This window comes from Corvus kubaryi, unplaced genomic scaffold, assembly GCF_017639235.1.
Source record: "Corvus kubaryi isolate FWS band 111438036 unplaced genomic scaffold, C.kubaryi_AGA036_p1.0 138, whole genome shotgun sequence".
Taxonomy (NCBI): Eukaryota; Metazoa; Chordata; class Aves; order Passeriformes; family Corvidae; genus Corvus; species Corvus kubaryi.
In genome coordinates, this window is record NW_024580672.1 from 4,420,616 (window position 1) to 4,447,666 (window position 27,051).

The window sequence follows — 27,051 nt, forward strand, 5'->3', positions numbered from 1 at the left end:
GAAATGCTTTCTGCAGATCTCCAGGCTCAACCAGGGAAGAATTACAGAATTTAACAGAAAAACCACCATTTGCACATGCAAACTTTTGATTCTTTTTCCCATTCCAGCCCTCACAAATGCACACTCACAGCCCTCAGCTTTCTGCACATAGTGTATACCTCAGGCACTGCTCACACAACACAAACAACCCATAACTTCAAACTAGCCTTGTTATCTGCCAAACACATTTTCTTCCAGAAGGCTGTACTCTAGGCAGATTTTTGGTTTTGCTTTTTCCTCCAACTGAATTTTTTTCTCCTTTCACATGCATTGCTGAACATGACTCCCAGCTACAAAGCAGTAAGTAGTTTCTCTCATTTTGCCATCAAAGGAACCAAGAACAGGAGTCTGCTTGGCCCAAACCACACAAGTTCCAGAAGTCCCATGCTGTCCACCTAAACACCATCTGCTTAAAAACACTTTGAGTGTAAAGTTGCACATTTGGTGAGTGTCTCTAAAAGTGCAAATATTTTAATAAACACCAAACAGACATCATTAAACAAAGCAGCTCAGGAAATCTAACACCGGAACCATTCTTGAGCAGCATATCTAAACTCTCCTTCCAGAGGTAGGAAAAGACCCATGGATCCTGGATGCCCCATTCTCTTGCTGTCCAGGCATGAGCAGAACATGCATTAGCTGCCCAATGCAGTGGTAAGTCAAGCACAACACCCCACCATTCCTACCAGCGAAGAACAACAGAGTTTGAGAAGAGACTCACAAGAGTCCTTAGCAGCCACACAGTACCTTGAGTGTGCAAAGTGCCATGCCAATGCTATGAAATTATCAACTGATTTAGCAAATGCTAAATATTCATGTCCCAATAGATAGGGTAAAAAATACAGGTGCTTAAACAACACTCAAGGAAGCAGATATTCAAGGCAGTTTAAGAACTGAGCTGCAGGCAGCTACCGTTTGTCCCAGTTCTGTATTTTTATCTCCATGTGCAGAAGAGAGATTACATGACTCTTCTTCACGCAGTACAACCTGTGGAGGATATCTGTATGTCTTGTGCAGGATTAGGACAGTGCATTGCAAATACAAGATGTCCCTGGACATGGAGGCAGTGCTACCTACATTCTGATTTGAACACAAGCTTTGTAGAGGTCATGTTTGGTAACTCCAGACTGTGCTGCCATGTCTACTAGCAAGCTACCTAGTGAATTAAGGTAACCAGCTACTTGCTTAGGACTTTGTGGAGGTTTAAACTTTCTTCTTGCTAAGTTGCCATTTATGGTCTTGACCACTGTAAAAGAAATCGTTTCATGATACAGCAACATCCAGGTTAGATTGCTGCCATGTCTGTAAGGAACCCATCAGGAAATAAAAGCCTGCAGCCACACTCTGCAAAACAGGCAAATTTCTGACACAGATGAGAACAGAAATTCCAATGGTAAAATCTTGTTCCTGCTGTCATTACAGTCTCTTGTGCCATACTCCTATTTCTATTAGCCACAGACACAAATGAGAGACATATTTTGCTATGAAATGGAAAGAAGGAGTGACTCTACACCAATTCTCAAAAGTATGACTAGCACACTAGCAAGACTCATCAAGTCTCAGAAAAGCTGTACCTTTCTGTCTTAGGTAAAAGTTTTGAATAAAAAGAGCCCAGGATTTATAGCAGCATTAGACCATGGCAAGCACCATATGATTTACTATTGTCAATATTGTCAGAAGTTAAAAACAAGGTTGTGCTAAGTGCCAGGTAAGAGAGTAAGTCACAGATGTGACTCTGTGTCCTTCCCCTGCTCACTCACACATCCCATCTCCATTGGTCAGGGGCTCACACCATCTTATGTTTGCTTTCTGGTGTCTGCTAATGTATTAACACACCCAGTGCAGCCCTTCCCTTACAGGGCCACGCAGGGACTCTCTCCCTTTCCTAGCCACTGATCTTAATGAAACTTGCTGGAACTTAATATCTTCATGGACTCTGTGCTTTTGTCACTTTGGGTTGCAGTTGGGCAGCACTCGCCAACCTCAGTGAGGTGGGAAGGATACATGCATACACCCACCAGTCTTTGTGGCTGGTCAATACACTGCTTCCTCAGGGAGCAGATGTCAAGACAGGTCTTGGCAAAGTAAAAGCCTATTCCCAGCACTGCTTATGTGTGGTGAGAGCACAATCAGCCCACAGAGGCACTTAGTGCTCAGTTCAATTACTGCACAAAGATTGCAACTGGGGTAAGGGTGGGTCACAGAGACAAAGGGCTTAAAGAAAACAGACTTTAAAATCCTATCGAGCACCAATTTAAATTTAGAAGGACTCTTGCCATTTTTATCCCATTTTGGCCCAGCAGTGCTCTGAAGGACCCTGGTTTTCAAGAGACACAGACTCAAAGGCATCCACAATATAAATGGCTGTAATAACTTAATCCTGCTTTTGTGCAAGACAATTCTAACCATTTAGAGTTTAGCAAATGCTGGAAGGGTCCAGCAGATGCCTCAAGGGAAGAAAAATTGTTTGCTTTGGGTATCTGATGCAAAGAAATCTCCGAAGGCTGCAAAATACCCTTGCCCAGACACCATCTCCTCCTGCCACAACAAGCAGCATTTCAGCATGTTTGGTAATTTTCCACTGGTTGATGTGAAGTCATCAAAACAAAAGCACAAAACAACAGGCTTGGCCCTTCAATACAAGTGGGGAGTAAGAAGATTAACAAAGTCCCAAAGACACCTTTAATTTTTGCAACAAAAATTTGCCAAGAGTGTAAATACTTCCACTGTACCTTCCAACCCCTTTACTCATAATATGTAGTGACAGAAAGCTCTTGGGAAAGAGCAATAGTAGGGTTTACGGAAGAAAACTTCTAATAATGCAGCAAAATGAAGCTGCTCATCCAGTTACTCTCATTCCAAATCCAGGACGTAACTATGTTTATATCACCTCTCTATCCAGTAGAGCAGCCTGGTCAGAAAGTGGGCTCCATCTGGAAGGATGAGATGGGAGTCAAGGACAAACAGCCTATGCAGAAACTGGCAGTTAGTTGCAGCAGCACTGATAACTCCTCCATGACAAAACCCAGTCACACAGAACCACATAGCTGCAGAGGCCATGATCGAAAGCTCATGCGTAAATGATTAAAAAAATACCCAAGTAATTAAAGATCATGATCTAGAGTTAAACTCTTCCTTGGCACAGCCACTAGAGACTCTGAAGGTAGTAGTATTGTGACTCCAAAGCATAAGCTGGACAACCAAGAGATTCAAAGCTTGATTTAGTGTTACCCAACTTGCACGTGGGCACATATGCACGCAGATACACATGTGCTGCCTGGAAAAGGCTGCAAAGAATGTTAACAAGGCTTTGGAAACTCTCTGAGATTATCAGGATTATTACTGAGTAAATACAGTGGAAAGGGGAAAACAGGAGCCCACCATACTACGCCCACTGTGCTTTTTCAAATATTTTTCAAGCCTTGCAATGCAGCAATAGATCAGAGATCCCTTTTTAGGCTCTATATATCCCACAGAGTCAACCACAATTACCAAAAATAGTCCTAAGGATGTGTAATCTGGAATTATCACCTGGAGAATGTGTTCCTAGCATAGTGCATGATGCTGTCGAAGTCATAGGTCTCTCCAAGTGAATTCACTTCCCCAGCTTCCATCTTTAAAAAGTTGTACTCCTGACCTGTGATGACAAACAAAACGGAAAAGAAAAAAATCACTGTAAAAGGAAAAAAAAAAAAAAAAGAAAAAAAGAAAAGAAGATGCCCTCTACCTCTGGGAGCCTAGAATGAAATGGATATGCTCCTGTGTTCCAACAATTCCAACTGGACATCCAAAATGTCTATTCATATAGCTATTTTGACCCTTATTCTAGACAAGAAGTAGCAATATTTCTTCTTCTCCATCTCAACTCACAGAGCACCAGCATCTTCCACAGTGAAGCAAGAAAGGTTTCTACCCAGCCAAAACCCAGGAATAACCTGAAGTGTGATTTTACCTTGCTGTATGTTCTCTCTGATGATAGTGACATGCTGGTCCCTGTCAGGCCGTGTGTGCTCATGCCAGAAACCCACCACATGACCCAGCTCATGAGCCACAATACCAAACTTGTCACAGTTCTTTCCAATGGATATAGCCTGAGGGCCTCCTCCTCGGCGACCCACATAGGAGCAGCACCTGGAAAAGAAAACCCACAAACCCATGCAGCACTTCAGTGACTTGAGAAACTCTGAAACATAGGAACAGAGGATGGCATCTGGCAGGGTTCAGGACAGGCCAGCAGTTGCATACACTATACATGTATGTATACAGAAAACATAAAGAAAAAAGTGCGTATCTATAAACATGCATGTGTACACTTAAGTGTTATCCCAGGAAAAAAGAATCCAGAAAGGCTTAGCACCTTCTGAGCAAATACTAAACTGTCCTAGCAACCCTCACTGAAAGAGACCAGCTGCATCTCTGTGGCAGATTCTCCAATGTAGCCACTGGTCTATTCTGGGCTAGGCTTACAGAGCCATGTGTCACTGAAAGGGCTGTTTGCAATACGGAGCTGCAGGGAGTGTGTGCATCACTTACCCACATGTTCTGTATGTGAACACAATGAAGCTCTCTTCATCAGTTCTCTCCACAAAGGTCACACAAGTGTGCTTCTCCCAGTGCCTCATTGCTTGCTTAAAGATAGCTCTTTGGGTTCCTGGAAAAGAAATCAAGATGAGCAAACAGTGAAGGCTTGGCTTTCAGGAAAATCTCTAAGGGACTTCATCTGGATATATGGGAACAGTCAACCTTTCAAACAGCCAATCTTATGCCTGTAGACACCTCTAGGACTCTGGGGCCCACTTCCAACTATAGCATTAATTTCCTGTATCATCTTTTCTCTCCTTGTGCTTGATGAATTAACTGCTCTAATAAAAAGGTAGCAAACTTTACAGATTAAGTACGTCAATATTTGTGCACATAAAACATGTCAGCTCTCTAGGCACAGGCCATTCTGGCAGAGCTGCCAGGTGTTCTGATCTGAACACCAGCTACTAAGTGATGTGACAAATTTGCTCTGTCACCCCAAGACACCCAGGAATTTCATGAGTGCTACAGATGCTCCTCAAAACTAATGCAAAGCTATTGTCAGAAACCTAGAGTAGTTCTGTTCCTGCTCTTCCAACAGCAGAGAGGATTCTTTTCTGGAAACACAGGGGGTGAGCACAGCTCACAGGTGCTGGCCCCTAAAGAAAAGTGACTCAGTCACTCGATTATTTCTTGGACTCCAAGAGAAGAACCATCTCACTGCGCACCTCAGCTTCAGGCTTCCACAGTGCACAATTCCTTGTGCAACGACATGCCCACCCTATCTCAGGAGACAGATTTCCAAGGGCCTGAGTCATTTGTGGGAGAACTCTGTTCCAGAGATTTCCCACACAATTTGAGACACAAACCCCGTAACTAACAGAAGACAGTGTTTTCACTACTGACCAGTGAAATTTCCTCCGATCACATAGGGAATGACCCCCCCTGGCCAGATCCTCTCAGCCCTGGATGTGGTTGCCCTGCGCACTCTGGGAGAGGAGTGTGTATCCATCCCAGACTCATCTTTATATTCCTTCCTCTTCGGGCTCCTTGCAAGCGTTGTGTTCTGCCTGCCGTCTGCAAGACAGAGTGGCAATACTGTTTAAATCCTCTTTAGTTCCACGTGCAGCCCTCAGGTAATACCCTGGAGCTTCAGAAAAAGATAAAAAGAAAAAGCAAGGTGTTAAACCAAACCACAAGTCATAGCCAGATGTGCCAGTGATTTTTTTGGGACTTTGAGACTGCTAATCTACAGAAAACTGACCCTTCTTATTTTGGAACCTCCATATGAACTGTGCCAAACCTGTTCTCCCATTAGGATATAAAAGCACATCCCTCCCTGTCTCTAGCCACTCACTCTCTGCAACAGCAACTTCACAAATGGGGACATAGTACTTAAACAAAGGGAACAGGAGGTGGGACTCAAACAAGCCTAGACCCATCCACTCATCTGCAGAGAATGGTTTGTTCTATCAGGAATAGCTTCACTCATTCGAGTTGGCCTTGGAAAAAGGTGACAGACTCCTAACTGAAATCTGTACTCAAGGCTGAAAAGTATTTGGTTTCACATACCAGGTCTTGGGTGGTTTGGAAATCTATAGATCAGACAGTCTCTGCTGGAGGAGGGATGCTCAGGATGGAAAAACAGAAGTGCAAATCTCCATCCATGCTGAATCTCTTATTTTAATGAAAAGGAGCAAAAATACAAAAGGGAAAGCAGAACACATCTCATTTCTTGTTGCAAAGGGTAGAGGAGGCCTGGTCGTGTGGTGTTCGGTGCTGGCCTTAAAATCTGCCAGAGGATTCATACAGGCTTCTAGGCAGACCCTGTACCATGCCCTACATCTGTGCTGCTGCTGCTCTGCTCAGATACTGGTTATACATACATGAGTTGCACTTTTAATGTGGTGTTAGTCTGACCCAGAGAAAATATCCTTTACTCAAAGCTTCCGAGTTGTTCACCCCCTGACTGATGTGCCATGGGCAGCTCAAACCTCAAAGCAGCCACAGTCCAGCTGGGCTTTACAAGCCTGTGTAAGGACTGTGTAGACACACCACTTGCTACATAAGCTCCCTGTATTGCACAGCCAACGCATCAGCTGGACTAGGGCAAAGGAGTAACTTCAGGGATTGCTGGCCTAAAGGGTCACACCAAGGTGAACATCCTTGCCACCTTGAAGAGCAGCACTGCTGATGGTGGCTCCCCAGGGGACCACTGTGAAGCCCAAGAATACAGCAATTTGTATGTAAATCAGCAAGACCAGCCACAGCTTTGCTTTCCAAGTCAGGGACATGGGCTGCCAGGTTATTAAAAAGCACAGGTCCTGCTAAGACCTTCCTCGAGTGACCAGGGGGGCTGCTGAGAGCCTCTTCTCCTATTCATCCCTCCAGCTGAAGCACCAGTGAACAAACCACTACTGTCAAGGTTGAGGGGATCAATACAATGGGAAGGAAATTCAGGCAGTATAGGGGAATGAAAAGAATGAACTTTAAACCCTCCCTCCTGCTTCACCAGGTCAAGCCCTTCCTGCTGAATACCTTGCTCTGAGCTGCAAGACAAAGACGGGAATTTGCCTTTTGTTCCTCTTACTCCTGAGCACCTCCTGGCATTTCAGAAGCTGCCCCATCCCCAAGCCAGCTGCTGGATCCTGGAAGGCTGATGCTCTGAGGTTGGGTGTTCTCTCAACAGAGGAGGAACCACTCTCCTGCTCTTTGCATACACCTGGTACTGCTGGTACCAGGTACTAGCACAGGCAATGGCATTATGAGGTCCACAGCTAGAAGAAGAGAGAGGGTCTCAAGACAGAAGTAGTCTTGTCTTCTATTCACAAATTGCTCCTGGGGCTGCCCAAGAGCTCTGTGGATTTGCACATGGACAGCTCCTGACAGCAAACCCAAGTGAGGAGTTGTCTGCTCTGTGCTCTCCTGTACCTGGTGCAGCAGCAGCTCTGCACAGGGGACTCTGGGTCCACACTTCTATGCCACCAAGGCTTCCATTCCTTGCCAGCAACACACCCTCTTGGGCAAATTCTCCTCACCAGTCTTGCAACAGCTCTTGACTGCTCCTAACTCCTGCTATAGTATTCTGCCTTTAACAACTGAAATTTGTTAAATTCTCCTCCCTGGAGAGGCCTGACACATCCTTCTATCAGGGCCTGCTTGTGGGTGGGGGTGAGCAGTTGCCTTTATATCACTTTGGATATTTTTCCCTCTTTCATTCACTTATTAAACTGTCTTTATCTCAATCAATGGGTTTTCTCACTCTTGCTTTTCCTGCTTTCTCACCTCTCCTGCTGGAGGAGGGGACTGGTGACTGGGTGCTTGGCTTCCAGCTGGGGTCAACCCGCCACATTATACACAGCAAACCCACCCTTTCAGAGAGTTCACCAACAGCAAAAAATGCCTGGGCAGGGCTGATGTCCCAGGCAGAGAGGTACACACATGTACACAACAAAAATATGTTTTTACAGAGTGTAAAAAAAATAAATAAAAAATACCCAAAGGTCTGGGTGGGGTACAACATTACCCTTTTTAACTGCTTTGTCACTGTGGTCAGTTGAAGTGGCATTCTCACTTGACACCTCTTCTCCCAGGCCTCCTGCAAAGGAAAAAAGAGCAGAGACTCATCTCTGGTGAGCTGGTTGGCAGAGCTCTGATGTGGAAAGGACAGCAGCTACTAGTAATGTCAGCTGGGGGTCCGCTGGCCACAGAAACTGTCTGCTTTCCCTGTGCAGGGAACAGGGACTAAATGCCTGATAAAGCTAGGCACTTTTCCTGGATTTGTTCCTAGCCTACAATGACACCCTGCAACTCATTACCATACCATGCCTTAGTTTCTCCATTTGCTGAATAGGCAGAAAGTCTCTTCTACGGAAGGCTAATTTCATGGAGATTTACTAAGAGCAGGAGCTAAATGAGCTGATCTCTGTGGAGGTATTGCAAGAGCAAGTTTCTGCAGTCTTGGTGGCAAGGTAAAGAATGAAGAGCACGGTAAACCACCACACGCAGAAAAGAATACACTGGTAGTCATTTGGCACTGCTGGATGCAGTGTGGACACTTCCAAGAGGGATGTCTCACTTTCAAGACAGCTGGACATCTTCCAGTCACTGAAGCAGTCTTGCTTCGCCAGCTGGAAAGCTCTCCTTTGCTCTGAAGCTGGCTACTATCAAATCCTTCTCCAGCCCGTCCAACGCGGCAAGGACAGGGGAAAAGGTATATCCCTGACACACTGGAGAAGGACTGAGAGGATGGTAACAAATCTCCAACATTATACTACTACAACTGATAAGAATATCAGAAAAATTATGATGAAAGATAGTTACAAAACAATTCAGAAGAAAATAAAATACCCAGACTCTCAGCTGGCTATAGGTTAGAGCTTCCTGGTCCAAGAGACACAGTAAATCAGGGGTTTGTCTCCCAAAGGAAGTGCCATAGTTTAACAGAGCTTGGCTGGACAAAAGCCACTAGATGTGTGAACAGGAACAAGCCTGATTCAACAAGATGGATTGCTCTGAACTCTATCACTCTTTTCCAGCTTCAGTGTCCCATCCTTAAGATTTCCCTTTGTTTTCTTTCATGCCCAGTCCTCTTCACTTCCTTAAGCCCAAGCTCAACAAAAGTTCCTCTTCTCAGTTTTACATCCCCAGGACTTCTCACACCCCCACCCCTGCAAAGTATGCTATTCTTCACACAATATCTCATTCCATTTAAAGGAAACCCCAACTAGCCTTTCATCACCAGAATTATTAAGGCATGCGGTCTTTGCTGAGGCAAAGGATAATTTTGTGTTTCTAAATAAATGCAGCTTGCTTCCAGTCACAAACAGATTGCTTCTTAATTGAACTCGGGAGGTGAATTATATGGTGAATTAGGGAAAAAGCACAACTCTGTATTTAGTGAATTGTTCTCCTAAGAGGGAGCTGCATGAGATTGAATTGCAAATGATGGCACCAAACCCTAGAGCCGGGCCCCTCTCCTGTGCCCGAGCTGCTGACCTCTGCTGTGCCGCGGTGCCATTCGAGCGCACGGCTTTTCCAAGCTGTGAGCACATTCTTTCCCAGAGATCAGTGCAGGCCTTGGTTTCTTATGCAAAGAAGAGGTTTGAATAAACTAGTGTGACTAATGAAATCTACAACATCTTTGCATATTTTGTCTTATTGTAACCGATGAAAAGGGAGAGCACTACACAAAGGCCAGATATGGGGGTGCAGATACACCGGATATTTCAAACTCTAATCTCACTCATACAGACAGGGAGCACCCACAGCCTTGTGTCCCACAAGGGTGTTTTGGAATCAAACATGAGAACTTTAGAAGATTCTGTTCTGATTCACCTTGTTTTAGACATTTCCTATCGTCATGATGCCTAAAGATATCCCAAAAATTGAAGTGACTTGACAGACATTTAGCCCTCTTCTGATTCTTTTCAAGAGACGGCTAATGTAGGATCCCAGAAGAACTGATATGCCACTACCAATAAATAAGGAAGCCAAGAAATGCACCTTGTGTCTGGAAGCAGCTGCACATAGGTTGCAGGCAATGTGTAGGTCCTGTTGTCCCCTCAACACTCCTGAAGTTGTACCTCTCTGTTGGACTACTCTGTCACATCCAAAAGCAGAACATATTCCAGTGTTACTGCTCCAGAGCACGAAATGCCCATGTATATAGTGAAGCCCATTATCATTGGAAACACTGAAGAGGAGAAGGGAGAATTTCAGTTTGACATTGTGCTCTGTGGAAAGCCAATAAAAGCAGGCTTGGTACCCCACAAAGGCATGACACTGAATTTAATGGATATCCAGCAGTTAACAAGCCCCCCAAAATCACTTTCATCCTCAGTATTTCCCACCTGCTGCTGTGCTAGACCAGCACTCACCTTTCTTCAGCCTGGCTGTTTGAGTTTTGTCTGTTTCTCCCACAACCAGTTGATGATACGGAATTAGTTAGGTCATGTCTCCATACAGAGAGCTGTACTAGGTTTCCTAAACCCTCTTAAACACCACATTTTTGTAATTCAATTCTTCCTAATAATTTGTCCTACTTAACAGCTGCAAGCCCAGCAGAACACTGCTGGACTCCCTAACTAGGCAACTTATTTTCTGTGCATGACCTGGCAGAGACACAAAAGAGATTCTCTACCCGGGCTGGGGAATAGTTCATCTTCTACCTACAGTGCACTTGTACAACAACTTGTTTTTTCTGTTTCTCACAGACCAGCACTGCCAAGGGATCTTGGCTGACTGAAGGAAATGTCCAGTAGTTTGAAAGCACCACAAATCTGAGATAAATCCACCATGTCTGCAATCATGGCTGAAGAACAGGTGTCTAAATTGTTTTAAGGAACTACAAGCAGCCTGAGGTGCTAAGTAAGGGTCCAGCAAAGCAGAAGCAGCAGGCTAGGGCACTGTTGGGAAGAAAGTAGTTCCTCTCACTCTCCCAGGAGAGGAAACTGAAAATCCAATTTTGTTAAATGAAGTCCAAGTCGTTCAGCTGAAACCAAAAAAAGGACAAGATGCTAAGAGAGAGAGCGTGCATGAAACATGCCATCAAAACCATACTGCTTGCAGTTCCCTTACACCACTAGCACAGGCAAAAGATCTGCAACCTGAAGGAAGAGCAGGAATCAGACTCCACTCAGTACCCTTACTTCCAGTAAGAGAGGGTGGGACTTGCAGAAGTAGCAATATATCAGACCTGAAAATGTGTCTTCTACAAGCTGCAATTTAGGATTGAAGGTATTTATTGCTGTACATGTTCTGGTTTGGGTTTTTTGTTTAAGCCCAGGTAGTCTGAATCACCAAAGAGGGGACAACCAGATCTCTTGCTAACTAAAGCTTCTGTGCTTCTTTCACTTGTTTATGGACCATGAAGGGGTTCTTGTCTGAAAAATGAAGAGGAAAGCCAGGCAAAGCAGTGAAGCAGTCTGCTGGTGAATCAGAATGCATGTAGTCGGCCCAGAAATACCTACCACCCTCCTACTAGGTCTGTTTAAGACCTCAAAGCTGCTTGAGAGGCAGCTGATTTCGAAAACATTTTAGCACCATCCATCTTCGAGCTTTCATCTGAAAACACTACTCTGAGGCAAGATGAGTTACCCAACTGAAAGCAAAGGAGAAACATCAGCCTATCCTGAGTCAAGCTTCATTTTCAAATGATACCTATCTATAATGCTAGTCTAAAACCCAACTAGTGACAATAGGAATTGTAGTTGTCTGAAAAACTGCAGTCTGTGAACACAGAATATTCTTACATGGGAAATTGGATGGGATGAAGCTTGCAACACCTCCCTTTTTCCCAAACTGTAAAAGATCCCATTAAAATCAAAACCACTTTCAGAACAGGTCCAAGCCGGGACAATTTTTCCTCTCCGGACCAATGAAGAATCTCTTCATGTTCATGGAGTTTTCCTTTCCCTTTTCTGGCTGCTGTCCACCCAGGGAAAGGGTTCCACAGCTGAACTTTGAAGGTAGCTACCACCCATATGCTCATCACCTCTGCTGAGGACAAAGGAGTCCACAGTGACCACTGAGGACTTTGGCAGATTTTCCAGTTTTTCTGGTTTAGCCGAGAATAACTTGGCTATAATTATTTGCTCTCAGGTGAATCAAACCACAGCAAGACTTTTTCTGATATATCTTACTTACTGTGGAGAAAAGGCCATTTCAGAGCTGGGTCACTACACAGTGATAAAAAAATACTTTTTAAAAATTACTAACAATTTCACCTCCCCTACCCATGCCTTAGAACACCCTGCTTTCATAGTCTCACTCAATAGACATGGCTAGTCACATGCCATGGCTTAGAGACTGGATTTCAAATGGAGATTGCAATGAAGCACCAACAAAACCAAGTAGTGCAGTTAATATTAAACACTAGTCACTGGTGAGAGTTTCAGTTCTGGTGAGTTCTGTCGTATTACAACCATCAGAGAAGCTCCTGGAAAAACAGGATAAGGCAAACAATGTTACATGCAGGTTTTTAACTTCATTAACCAATGGTCAAGAACTGTTTAGCACAGGAAAAGCTTTACTGCACTGGGTTTTCTAAGCACAGAAAAAGTGATGATTTTATTAAAACAATTTCTGCTGGGAAAACGCATTCAGAATGCAGAACAGATGTTTCCCAGAGCTGGTGGAGAGTCTATAGCAAAAACCTTTCCTAAACCCCCATACCCTGGAGATCTGAGCAAATGATTTGAGATATATCCTTCAGTATTTCCTGTCAGTGGAATAGCTGAAGTTCCCTCAATTTACTTAAAGAAAAATAAATTAAAGAAAGGAAGAATTCTGAACCCCAAATTCCCTGCAGGAATCTGTTTTTCATATTCAGAGTAAGCTGACTAGCTGCAATAACTCAGGAGAGTCCCAAGGTCCAGAGGCTTGACAGGCAGATGTGTCATCTCCACATCAGCTGTGAATGCTTGTGCAGGCAAGGAGGACACTGGCCTCACAGGGAAGTTCATGAGAGGAGGAAGGTGAATACAGCTAAGCAAACCCAGGGCTGCCACAGACATGAGCTGCAAAGCACTTAATGGACCAAGATCTTCTGCTGGGCAGCTGTATTTGGAGTGGTACAGCAGGCAGAGTAGAAGTGCAGGCAGCACCATTCCCAAACACCCTGTATTTCCCCTGGATACTCCCCGCTCTTCTGGAAGTGGCAGCATCACTTTTATACTGTGATGCATCTTGTTTTTAAATAATGCATTGAAAGAAAGGGGACAATCTGACCCAACCTCTCCACCAACCTTTCAACTGAGAGTCAATGCTTAAGGGGAGCAACATTCTCTGGATACAAGGAAGGACTGACAAGACTAAAAGGGGTCTTCTCCTGTGGGCTGTAACAATCACTTCTGTTCCCTAGGGTAAAAAGACAGATAAATGAGAGATAAAAGAAAGAAAAACCTTATCTACAACCTGTGCCATCTCACTGATTTCTTGCAGTGAGAAACAGCTCTGCAAGTACAGTGCTTTTACTGAGGCAAGCGAAAATGAAAAGCTAAAGTGAGTACATGTGCATGTCTCTGTTGTTTAGCCACATCCCTACACATGGTGTAAGACTTCTACCCTCCTAGCGTATCAACTGAGTAATCATAGTACCAACTATCCCCATCCCCTTGCACTTGATTTCTTGTCAATCTGATGGATTGAGATCTCTTCCTAACAGGTGTCTGCCTCACTGCTACATTCCTCTCCATTCACAATAATCACCTTCCCTCCCTGTCTCTTTTGGAAGGAAAGAGAAACAAGTGAACTTGCAGGCAATAAGGAAACTGTAAGAGCTGGTTTGGGTTCACCCACTGCTGCCCTAGTAGGCAGTACCAACCTCATGGCCCCCTTGGCTGACATCCTTTTCCTTCTAACCTGCAGAGTCTAATTTCTTCAGCCTCAGTGCACCCCGGGCCACTCCAGACAGAGCCATGCACTATTCCCTGCAGCAGCTCCCTGCCCTGCTCCAGCTGTGGCTCCCAGGCAGAGCCCGGGGCTCTCAGCAGCCCGGCCAGGTTGCTCCTTCCATTTAGCCTTCCCAGTCCTCTTGTTTTCCCCCTACCTTGTTGATACTGCATAAAAGATAACTCAAAATGAAAACACACTGGAAGCTAAGTTGTGTTTGAATGCAATTAAAACTCCTTCCATGGAGAGTGTTTTGTGCCAGTAGAGAGACCTTTCTGCTACTTCATTTTCCGCCTAGATATTCAGACACTCACAGCTGTGGAGCTTCTTGGAGAGTTTTTGGTGCCTTCTTACCCCCTCGGAACCTGAACCATGCTTAACAGGCAGTTGAGCAGCCTAAGTAGGTACAGCTGAGACACCTCATCTGCCTGGTTACCTACCAGCTCCACCACAGCTCATTTAAAGAGTACCTGAAACAAACTGCCAAACCAGGGAAACTGAGGCAGGAGCCAGCACTGAGGCAGGGCAAGTGGGACTTAAAATGCTTCGGGAGCACAAGCCAAATATAGCCATTGTTAGGTAACCTTAGACCATCTCCTTCCCCAATGTCTTCCCTAACCCTTTGGTGAAACAGATGCCCGAATCATTTTGCTGTCATTAAAAGCGCTGTGGGGGAGCTGAGGAGTAAGGGCAGAGGCACTTTCGTCACCCAGTAGGTGCTGGCAGAGCTGCCCTGTCCTTCCCAGGGACAGCTGCAGTTTGCAGGGGGAGTCAGGTCTCAAACCCACTCTGCCACCATCTGACTCCAGGATTCAGCAACAGCAACAACAGAAGAAAAGGGGTGGCTAGTCCCCTCCCTAAGACAGTCTAATGCATCTCACGCTCCCTTTTCCTCTCTAGGAAATGGAACTGCAAGATAATCTGAATATTTCCTTCTGCTTCTGATCTTTGCCCTGGAGAAACTTGTTACCAATTCCCCAGGGCTGTCCAAGTCACCATCTGGCCTCAGAACTACAACAGCAAACACAATCCAGTGTTCCAGCCTAAAACTAATTTGCTTTCTTTCCCCACTTGACAGCTGAATAAATACTTTGTCCTCACCACTTGAAAATGGGAGCCACAGCAAAGGCGTTTTGTCCAGTGCAGCTACAAGCATCAGCCTTGTCTCCAAATTAGGCCTGAACAAGCAGCTCAAAGTGAACACATTTATTCCACAAATACAAACCCTTTCTGTTCAGAATCAACCACGAGCAGTTTACAACTTCTAATTTAGTTGTTGTTTGTTATTGTCCATCAGGCCATTTTGTTCCTTGGACCTTCCAGACATTTTTCTGACCAGTGTAAGCGACTTTTATTTTGTGGGCACAGAAACATTCCTGCTCGAAAGCAGAGAGCCTGAGGGTCAAGGTATCCCAGCCAGTTTTTCAGAGTGACCATCCTGCAATGACTGCTCTCAGAGCTTACTAGACCCTACTCTTTCACTGATCATTTCTGCCTCCAAACTCACTTGCCTAAAACACTCTCAGAAATGACAAGGCAGCTTATGAAGTTGAGGCAAATACAATTCTTCATTTGAGCAAATATTCAAGGAAATAAGGCATTTGCCCAGCTCTGAAGCACAAATGCATGATTTAGCCAATTCCACAGTTATTGGCTAAGCACTGTTGAATTTTGCAATAAGGGTAATGGATTTAACTTTCAATGTAATTTCCATACGATTAAACTGATCTCCTCAAGTACATTTGCCCATGTGTTCCCTCCATCCCAGTTAATTAATATAAAGCTATTTAACAACCTCCACTTAAACACAAAAGACCATTCAGACTCTTCTGGCATCAGTAAAAGGAACAGCCTCCAAGTGTGATACACCAGCTGTAGACGAGAGCAAAAGAAAATTTAATTAAGAGCGATCAAGAGCATGACAGTTGCAAACAGAAATCAGATGTTATAAATGCTCCTACATGGTGATTACTCCAGCTCCCGAAAGGGTTAATAGTACCATCCAGCACCAACTTCCAGGTGCTTGAGATGTGTCCAAGAGACCTTTGAATATGGGGAACGTAGGGGGGCTGGGAGCCAAAACCTGGTAAAGTTAAGCAGGGAGCAGCAGGGATTCGGCATCATCTGTGCAGGAGCACCACAGCAACTGTGCCCAAAGCTGCAGCTATGCTTGAAGCTGATGGTGGCACCAAGCTGAATAGGAAGAAACTATAGAAACAGGCTGTTTGGAAGCAGCTTCAACCATGGCATCAACAGATCGTTTCTGCAGATGTTTTTGGGTGCTTAAATAATGTTAATTGGTCACTAACAAAATCCATACTTCTTAATTTCTGAAGTGTAGCATTTGACAAGAGTTACTTGCCTTCCTGGATGATTTCTGAAAGAAGCATATGAATTGTGACTCACAAGATAAGCACAACTGAAGTTTCCACTAAGAATGAGTAAGTGGCAGAGTTTGAAATAGCTGGGGATTTTTGTTACAATGGAGAAAGCTTTATTGCTTGGATGGATTAATTTAAGCAATATTGCAGAGCTCATAACAACCCTAAAAAAAAACCTGTGTAAGGCTGAACATTGACGGCACAGCAGAAATCAAACCACTTATTTTGACAGGTGGAAGGCCACCATCCAAAAAACTTGATTTCAGAGAACAGTGCATTTACAAAACAAACTTTGTGGTGCATGTGACCAGCTGCCACTGGGAACGGAGACAAGAGGAAAATGAACATCTTAATCCACAGGTAATGTGGAGCAAGTAACAGGGCTGTGTCATTCAGGTTGTGCTCTGCCCATACAGGAGTACTCAGCATCTATTGCTTGGGACTCTCTTTACCCTGCCCTGCAGGGCCTTTATCACAAGCAAAGCGAAAAAAAGGAGATAGATTTCATTTCTCTGCTTGTCACAAGTCTGGAACACCACAGCCAAGTGTGTAAAGGAATACTGCAAGCCCACTAGTCCCAACTAGTTTCAAAGCAATGTGCCATACTGGAAAGACCCTAACTGAAAGAAAACTAGAGCTTGCATATCTGTTGGTGAGACAGGTGGAATAAAGACTCTAGCACCTCTTGTTGATACTCAGGCAGATCACAAGCAGCAACTGACTGCACAGGAAGGCACTGGACAGCCCCTGAGAAAAGGCAGATGTGGCCAACAATCTGACTTCCCTCCTCCTGATAGCTGTGCTGCCCTTAGACAGGGTTTCTTCTCCAACCTGACAAGGGAGATCTGTCCTCTTTACACACATACACGTTCCATGCTTTGGTATCTTAACTTGATCACCTTCTCTCCTCCCCTACCATCAAGCACCAGATTGGCAGATTCTAGTCCTGTGACTAGAAAAAGTGCATCCCTAAGATGAGAAAAATCCTTTTCAATAATTTACAGAAAAAACTTCAAGCTGGCACTCAGAAATCCATAAAGAAAAGTATTTGGTGTGAAAATATCAAACCTAAAGATTAGCATTTTCTAGTGGAAGAGTCTTAACTACAATGGAATTAGAAGGCTCATCAGCTAAAGGCATGGGATTTCTAGATAGTTATCTTTATGCTGGAGAAAGGCAAGTCTGAGAAAGTTGCAATAGGATGGTAAGACTCTGGGTGGAAGAGAAAAGCACAGTATCTGCTTTTCTGCAAAGAGAAGATCACTGGCTTATTGCACAGAAATGTAGATTTGGGACATGGGGTAACTCAGAAGAGCAGTGTGAACAGAGCACTCTCAGCCCTAGAGGACTTACTCAGTTCTTCCAAAGGGGAGCTCCTGCCTTGCCTTAGCAAACTACAGAACTGTGGGAAATTAATTTCATGGTTGTCTGCCCTGGTAAAACCCCTGACTGAATCGACTCACATAGGTAAACATCTGGGCTAGTCATAGGAAAATCATTTGGCACAGCTAACCAAACCTCAGCATCAGGCCAGGCTCTAGGCACCTACCTTTCCACTCTTGAGACTCCTCTTCCTGTTAAGAATGTGCCTGGATTGCAAAGAGACATCCCCAGAGTGCATGTCACATGTTGTGGAAAACTGAAAGGAGGTATGCAGACAGCTGGACAGAGCCCTCAGACAGGTCTGTTGGAACCAAGATGCTCCTCTACTCACATAGGAGGAAGCAACCTTCACTAAAGATTTCCCAAGCAAAGAGCAGACCCCTGCAGAGAGTTCACAGACGTGGGTTATGTTACAGCATGCACATACTTACTTGCATTGCTCCTGGCCAATACAGCTCACGTTAAGTTAGCACAACCTGTAGACTTGCTCTAAGTCTAAATGAGTTAAAGGTTGGCCTCCAAGCAGCCCTAAATTCCATGACTCTATGGTTCTGTGAAGTCCAGCAAAGCTGAAGTCCACTCCTTCTACCCTGAACCAAGTGACAGTACAGTAGAGCACCAAATATGAGTTACAAGGGGAAAAGAAGCTGAGTTTGGCAAGCATGTGTCAATGTCAGCTGTATTTAACAGCCTTGCTTTCAAATCCATAAATCAGATCTTCCCTGGAATCTCAGTTAGTCACGGCTTAAATCCCTAGATTTTGTAGTCTTCTAGAAGTATATTTTGCACTAAGTTAAATTGCACTGGAAACACATGAGTAGCATCCAAGAGGACTCAGATGTAACGTGCAGCACTACTACTGGCCACAGCCCCTACACTGAGGAACCTCTCACAAAGTGAAACAGCAGAAACCGTGCTCGTGGCTGCCACTAGTACCTTAAGTATTCCACCAGAGAAGTCTTGCTCTCTAGCCTGAAGCTAAGCAGCATAACTCCTAGCAGGAGAGCTGCACTTCATCGACCTGTCCGGCAAGTAAACCCAGCTCACATGCGAATCAATGTCTTTCCTCAAGAATGCAACCAGAGACAGCGACCATGAGCATCTTAAAACAAGAAAAAGCAAAGCATCCTGTTGCAGATGGACCCTTGTGCAGATGTGGTGAAGCAGCAGAGAAGCTGCCTGTGTTTTTCACAGCACACTCAAGAACAACAGAGCTGCTGCCAACGAACCAGCTCCCTGCTCTTATTAAGACAAGGTTTAATGCAGAACTCCTGTCTGCCTCATTTGTCAGAGAATTACTTGCATGGATTTGCTGTCAGGGACACCAGTCACTCACAGCAGCCTCTGTCTCTCCTGATTCAGTAGAAAGCCTGGGTTCAAATATATCCCTCTCCCAGCTGCACTGTTATCTGAAGCATACTCTAGCTAGAAAAGGTGCCAGTCATTTGTGGCAGTGTGAAAGGCTCATCAAGCCTTTCAAGCCATGACCCCAAAAATCTCTCAGGATGAGAGGTAAAGAAAACTTGTTTTGACTGTTCTTGAAAAGCATTCTTGGTGACAGTGGGATATGGAGTCGGCTTCTTAGCAGCAAGCCCAGCACAGCAAGGCATCAGTGAGGGCAGCCAGACTCCCTTGGCTTCTGATCTGCTGCTGCCAAACTCTGAAGAGACAAACTTGCCCTTCTTACTCACAGAGGTGCCTTTCTGAACCAGAAACTCGCGCAGTGATAGAAAAATCAGGAAGAGGGATAATGTATCAGAAAAGTCCTCATAATCCCAAAAATGCCCATAAAAAATTAAGCCAGATAGTATTAAACAGGCACAAACCTCTCAGAGGCATGGCAAGAAATAAGGTCTTCTTCCTCTGTGGCTAGTGCTTCATCAGATAATCACCTTGCACCAGCGGACTCATTTGTGTCCAAAAGACAGGTAACACTGTACAATTTCCCAGCCCACCTGTGGATCTCTTTTTTTCCCATTGCAGCAGATGAATCCTCAAATCTTTCAAATTTCTTCTAAACTAAAATTACACTGTAAAAGCAAGTATTTTCACTAGGCTTTAAAAAAAAAAATCTATGAGAAACTTTTCAAAACTGCAAGCTTTTTGAAAAATCTTTCATCAAAGTGATTAGGAGTTGGCGATGCACGGGCTTGCTGAGACAGCACTCACTGGCAGATCTCCAGGTACCGGATTCATTTCATTATGTTTTGAACCATTATTGTCTCTCTACAGGTCCAAATCCTAAGGGAATCCATTTCAACACCACTGCATGAGAACACCTGATTTTCATAGTAAACGTAACATCTAAACTTGATCCCACAGAAGCAGAGAGGCAGCTAAAACCTTCATTTTAACAATATGCCTCATTGTTTGTCCCTTCTTCTAGCTGCAAAATATTTTTAAGGAAGAGGAGAAATTCCTTGTTTGGCAGATTTTATATGGTATTACAGATGGTGATAGCAGGATGAGCAGGTGATGTGGAGGACAGTTTGGTCTGCAAAGCAACAAACAAAAAGATCACAAGCAAGTCTCTGGTTTAGGACTTAGGTTCAAAGGAGAACAGCCCATGAGGGGAAAAAAAAAATCCTGGTTTAGAAAATTACAAAAATCTTAACTCAAAGAAAGGTCAAATGTTCCACTTTAAACAGCTCTTTTCCCAGATCTGATGAGAGTAAAACTACATTTCAGGTAAAACAGAGCTCAGGTTGAGAGACCAGTGGAAAGGAGCCCAGAAGTCATGTAATGATCACAATCTAAAACTGGGTTGGAGGACAGCACTTTGGAAAAAACCTTCAGGGAAATCATGAAAGAGTCTTGACAAGAAATTAACTAGTTGGTAGCTCTGAGCCCTCTTAGAAGAGCACACCTCCTGGCATTCACTCACAGTTAGTCTGCACTGCATGCAAATCCCCTCTACTAACTCACACAGCTCAGAGCTTTAACCAAGTCAACAGAGATCAACATGCAGACATCTAACAACTGCTTGCATTAAATGGGCTTCACTTAGTCGTAGACCACCAGCATGCCTGCCTTTCCCTCAACAGCGCCTGAAGAAAACCCCACTTGTATAATTGCACCAGAGAAGGACATTTGCACACAAGATGCTATTGCAAAACCTACTGCAGTATTCAGATGCTTGACCTGTACTCTTCCTGATAAATTTTTAGGAAGGAAGCTCCTTTGGAGCAGATGAGGCTGCTCTCATGAATAAGGACTATCAGGTCTATGCTGCACTCCAGAAGCCTTTAAGTACTTAACACAAGTGATGGAATTCCCTGTGTAATGTCAAATCCCAATGTGACCACTCACACAAAAAAATCTGGGTATACTGGACAGAGACATCCAGACAAAGCCAAAGAGGAGCATCATTGCTGGAGCACTGAAGTAAAGTACCAAGGAGACAGCCACCCCTAAAATCCACATGAGCAGGTTTTGAGGGGATTGCCAGAGAGCTCTGAGCCAGCATTTCTCAGAGGGAAGGAACCATGACCCTGCTCTGTGACTTCACCAAGGAGACAATGCTACTTGGTCCATTGCTTTCAGATACTAGGAATAAAACACTAACTCCAGTATTTGTTGAGAAAGTGCTTTGAAACACTGAACTTCAAGGCATCCTACTCAAGCAGAATCACAAATTTTCCGATTCTGAAAAATGACCGTGGCATTTCTGCAAGCAGGAAATTAATGGAGAAAACACACCTGGAGCACACTCATGCTGTGAAATTAAGCTCAGGACAGAGATCTGTGGCAGAATCCAAACAGTTCTCAGATTCCCTGCCCCTCTCTCTCAAGGACCTAGAGAAGTACCTAGCTATTTTCTAGACAATGACTGGAAGAGGGTGAAGAAGGGGAAAACTTGAAACATCTGACAGTCTCTGTGCTTGCCAGCCAAGGCAAAGCTTTCCCTAAAGCAGTACAATGTCGTTGGATCCAGAGGACATGTCCCATCACTCCTAAGTACATGGGAACCTCATTCTTCCTTCAGAGCCTGACAGCTGCAGATGCTCCACACGAGCTATTAGGGTGTACACCTAAAAACAGCCCAGCAGTGTCAAATGGCACAATTTTCACTTCTCCTCCCAGTTGAACAGCATTTTCTGGGAATAAGGGAACAACACCAGGCAAGAAGAATGCCTGGCCTAGTAACACGTTCAGAACTGCAGCTCCCAGATACGAAGAGCCTGTGTGTCTGTATATACATATTAAGTACTTCCTCCACTATACAACTAATCCGATTAACAGCTTTAGGAAACTCTGAAATGTTATAATTCAAGGCGTTCCATTCAAAAAAGGTCTTAGGCTGTTTCTGTACAGAGGTTGCATTCTTCCCACTGGAAATAAAGCAGGGAGTAGGATTTTCTCCCAGGGAAGAACGGAGCCCAGTCCCCACCATGCTGAAGTAGACCACTCTCCTACAATTCACATGAGTGTCAAGCAAGCCCCACAAGAGAAGAATCAACCCTTCCTGCCCCTGCAGAGAGCCCCTCCCAGGGCAGGTGACCATAGAGATCCCTCAATGTGTACTCTGCAGAAAGCATCACAGTCACGGGGGCTGCCCATTTGTCAGCTGCACTCCCAGGGGTACAAATGAAACCTGCCAGAGATGAGGACAAGGGTAAGTGAGGTGACGTCTCCACCTAAGGCAAAGCGTTGTATGATGCACCAGTAAAAAGTGCAAAGAAGAGACTGGTCCAACCACACCACATGAGCCATGGCTGTAAGAGACCAGTGCCTGCATTACCTGATACAGATGTGAGTTATAAAATCCAGTTCATTTTCCAGATGGCACGGGTCTGGCACCAGTGCCAAGTGAAAGAAATGTGCTAGACATGACAACTAAAAAAGTTACCAGAAGAAAAACTGATACATTCAAACATCATATGACTTTGCTTTCCCAGTAGTCTCCTCATCTAACTTCAGGAACTGACAAAGGGATGTGAAAGAGAATGCTGCCTGTCCCACTTAGTCTTCATTTTCTGATATATCTTCTGCTCCTAATAACCTATCACATAAGAATGTGTGACAGCCAAAAACACGATATGAAAGGGCTAAGTGACATGGCAATGCAGGACAATGGCCTTTCCAGGGAGCTACCCATAATCTGAAGAACTGGACAGCCCTTCTCTATCCAGAATTTCAGTTAGAGTGACAATTAAATATGCCAACAAAAATGTTGGATGCGTCACCTTTCACACTCATCCCAATAGGAAACTGGACCACTCATTCCCCAGAACCAGACCTACACGGCACTTAGATGCTCTGAAGCCAAAGTTAGACAGTTACAAGGAAAGAGATCCAGCCACCAATGCTTTCAAATGATATATGAGCTGAATTGCACAGGGGTCAGGTGAATATACAATTTCAGTGATTTTTGCCTCTACCCAACCTCTCACCCTACTTGCTAAACTAGAAGCAGAGCAGCAAAGAAAAACAGAAGAAGTTTGTTCTGACCTGCTCTGTCTCCAGTCCCTCTGGTATGTCTCAGAGCTCAGACTTCCAGCAATTTCTCTCTTGCAGCATACAGTGAAGTAGAGGGAAAAATACTGCGGGGAGCCCTCTGAACCAGCTGCAGAGTGTTTCAGAGACTGTTAGAGCTGGAGTGCAGTCAGAGCTCCTGAGTTAAGAAACACCTTTGCTTTGGCATGAGACTGAGCATACATTAGAGTTGCATAGGGGGAGAAAATAAGCACACACTTTACAGAAAATCAACACAATTGTTAACCTATTTCGATTATAATATCACCTCTAGGGCAGACTATATGCAAGACTGCAGTAGGTTTTACTCGGTAGACAGCCGAAAAAATGTGTTATTCCATTAAGATCATACAGTGAAAGAAAAAGGAGCACAGTAAGAGCCAGAACTCCTGCCAAACTGAGTGGCCCAAACTCAAACACATTTCCTTCCAACTTGGCAAAAAGGTATTTCCTCATAGAAAGAGACCAGTGACGTAAATCTGAAAATCTCCCTCAGACAAGATAGGATTTGGCTACATCAAATTGCGACTTGTTTTTTATTTAACAAAGTTCAGAATTGGATCCCACCCTCAGTGCCATAACTAAGCCCTGCATGCGCTGCCCTGGCTGTGGGAACAGCATCACGAGTGAAATGGAAGTGCTCCTTCCCTAAGGACAAAACCAGGTGAAAGAAGGCTCCACCACCCCAGGGCTGCCCTTACCTGAAGTGTGTCTTGCGTTGCCATCTGAGTGCTTTGTTAAGTCAACAGCTCTGTCTATTTGAAACAACTTCAGATCATCTTCATCTAAAGCGATATCTCCCCAAAAGGCAGCTGGAGAGAAACAAAGTGCAATTAGTTTAGTTTTTTATTTTGGAAGAAAAGTACAGTTCCCATCTGGCTTGCATCACATCTAAAAGGCAATGACTTAATGGACCAGAAAAAGGTCAAAGGCTGCTGCAGTTCTGAAAGTACAAACAGTGAACATCAGTGGAGGCCAAGTGACAGCACTTACATTAAGTCACAGCATAGATCCACCAAAATGAGATGATTAGCTGGGATTCCTTGTGCCACTCATTCATATAGGTGTGACTCAACCAGGTGAACGTTAAAGCCTACAAGAGGCAACCACCAGCATTGTCCTATTTCCTGTGAAGGAACTAGATAAGTCACAGCTCAGGTCCTTACTGAGATGTTGCACCTGCACCATCCCCAGCCTAACAATGTGTGTAAGACTGGAACACAGCAGTGAAGCACTCAGGCTCAGGAGTGTATAGCTAAAGGCTGCAGGCTTCAGGACCTCACTCATCCAGACACACTGCATTGGTCTCAATCCAGCCTGAGAGCCAGCCTACCATTTCCACTTTGCTAGAGAAACACCAGTTATGTGTCCCCTTGTGGATCAGTTCCCTAGATTTACGTTTGCAGAGTTTTAAATTTTGTAGAAATCTTTGAATTTCAGTCAGACGTCACCAAAATAAGGTAAACAAACTGACCACTTGATACTCACAGCTCAGAGAAACAGACTAGAAATCATCTGAGTGGAAAAAATTATACCCCTGGAGTATCCTGGCTGAGTTGATGCTGCACAGTGTATAGTTACCACTTTGAGAATCTGAACAAAATAAACACAGGCAGTGAGGCAGTTGACCAAGCCTAGCAGATCTTTCAGAGATAAACAGATTACAAACAGAGTTCTTAAAACTCATACAAGAAGCCTGTATAGGCTGATAAAAAATAAGAAAAAATAGAGCAAATTAATTAATGATACAGCTGAAGAGAAATCGGTCAGACAGACAAGGAACAATGCTAAGGCACTGTCTGCAGCAGTGGTCAGATTGGATGAAATTGCTTTTTACTTCTCTTGTTAAGTCAACATTTACATTACTTGAGGGGAAAAAACATCCTGCTGCTATACTGGGAACATCACTGATCAAAACACATTAGGCCTGAGAAACCAATGTGCTTTACCAATCATCTCACTTTTACTACCAAGACCAAATGAAATATGGACCTTTGCCTGAATATCAGAAACCTGCAATCAGATCTGTGGCAATTGAATTAAGAAAGGTTAACTCAGAGTTTTCTCTGACACAACATGGTCCTGGTCCTGATGCAACACTTGATTCCTCTATTCTGCATCTCAGCAGCTCAGTCAGTACCATAGAATTTGCCAATGTCACTGTTCTGGGATGTGGGCATGGCAAGAAATCTTTGCTTGCTACTGCCTGCTACAAGCAGCAGAGCCCTGGCATGAGCAGAGGGTGACTCTACTGCTCCTCCCTTTCCCTGGGACAAAGCTGTCCCCCCTGTTTGCCTGGCCATGGCAGCCTCAAGAGAGGCTGGCTCAAGCTTTTTGGCTGGGTCTTCTTAAAAGTGCTGCCAAAACCCAGTTCCAGAAGAGAACATAGTTAGTGCAGACAAACCTATATACAGACTGATATCAGTTATAACTAGGGCAGAACCTCCATTTGCTATACAAACAGAGAACTCAGGCTCTCCCCAACTTCTGGGCAATCTAAGCTGTCACTCAGAATAGAGAAGAACCCAAAACACTGGCAGATCCCCACCAGGTAACAAGTCTACCACTACAGCCAAACATCCCAAGCTGATTGGGATGAAAGTGGAAGAAAGCAGTGACATAGGTTTCTGTGGCTGCAGTTTGAGGAGATGACATTTTACCCATCCACAGAAATTACTTGCCCAGAACAATGTGGCAGTCAAGAGGCAGAGATGCAAGCTTGGTAAGTCATTACTATACTGGCCATCTACCACCACTATTCCCTACCCTCTTGTCAAACCTACTGTCCCAGCTAATTGCCACCACTGTGGGCTCTCAGTGGCTGCTCTCCATTAGTATCACACAGTCTGTTTCTCAGGCTAAGGTAGCCCATGCAAAAACCCAGCTTTCAGGGCAAGCCTGCAGCATGAATTTACACCAACAGAATTGTTATATTTTCCTTCCCAATGGAAGGCAGCAGTTTTCTCCCAGCTCTAGCAAAGGGATCTCTTTCTGTTACAAAGCCATACATCATCCTGAAAGATAGCCCACTACAAAAGCAGAATTTTCCTAGCATTTATTTCCAGCTCTCTGCAGTCCCAGCATGCTCCAGGGGAACTGTGATTTATCACAGTCCCCAACCAGCTGAACAATTTTCGTTGCTGGAAGTCCCGGCGGAGAATGCTACACTGCAACTTCTCCTGTGCTGTCAAAGGCTCCTTCCTAAAGACATGCAAGCCTGAAAGCCTGCCTTCACCCAGAGGGAGCCGTCCCACAGGAAAGCCCAAGTACTTTATTTTAAAGGGTCACAAGTTCAGAGACTGCTGGCAAATGAAGCATCTCAAATCATCCCTTCTGATTTCTTTTACTAAGTTCTCCTTTTTAATTTAATGTGGGAAGATTTCCAAAAAAAAAGAAAAATAAAGAAACAAACAAATAATTTAAATCTCCAAACAGCAGGCTAACGAGCTCGGAATCCAGAGTTTCTCTTGGCAGAGCTCTGTAGCGTACACCCAGGTGCAAACTCTTAACACAGTGCAACAGCATGCCAGCTTTTCTTTGAGAAAATGCATTAATCGCTCTGGATAGTAAGAATAGAGCAGCTCTTATTGAGCTTGATGGAGCCAACATGAGAGACTTTGCTTCTCTGCTGGACTGGTAGCCTGCACCAACCACCTGAATGCTGAACCTCAAACCTCACCACCCCCCAGCATATGCAACCAGACAGCATTTGTCTGCTGGGCAAAGGGGAAGGATGACTGTGTTACACAAACAAATTCAGCACCAAAAAGAAAAAAGCAGCCTGGCAAGCTGTCTGCGTTTTCAGCACATTTCTCCCACAGGAAAACAGTCTACATGCTGACGTCCGAATTGTGCTCTG

General features: G+C 44.4%; 1 protein-coding gene across 1 annotated transcript in view; it reads right to left on the minus strand.

The window, feature by feature from the left end:
- TLL2 (tolloid like 2) overlaps window positions 1-27,051 on the minus strand; it is an 85,805-nt gene that overhangs the window by 30,200 nt on the left and 28,554 nt on the right. The window contains exons 2-7 of the mRNA XM_042018752.1: window positions 23,894-24,004; window positions 8,087-8,158; window positions 5,467-5,637; window positions 4,573-4,690; window positions 3,992-4,170; window positions 3,571-3,676 (exon numbers count right to left, since the gene is read on the minus strand). Of these exons, the coding sequence (XP_041874686.1) occupies window positions 3,571-3,676; window positions 3,992-4,170; window positions 4,573-4,690; window positions 5,467-5,637; window positions 8,087-8,158; window positions 23,894-24,004 (757 nt within the window). The remainder of the gene's footprint in view (window positions 1-3,570; window positions 3,677-3,991; window positions 4,171-4,572; window positions 4,691-5,466; window positions 5,638-8,086; window positions 8,159-23,893; window positions 24,005-27,051) is intronic.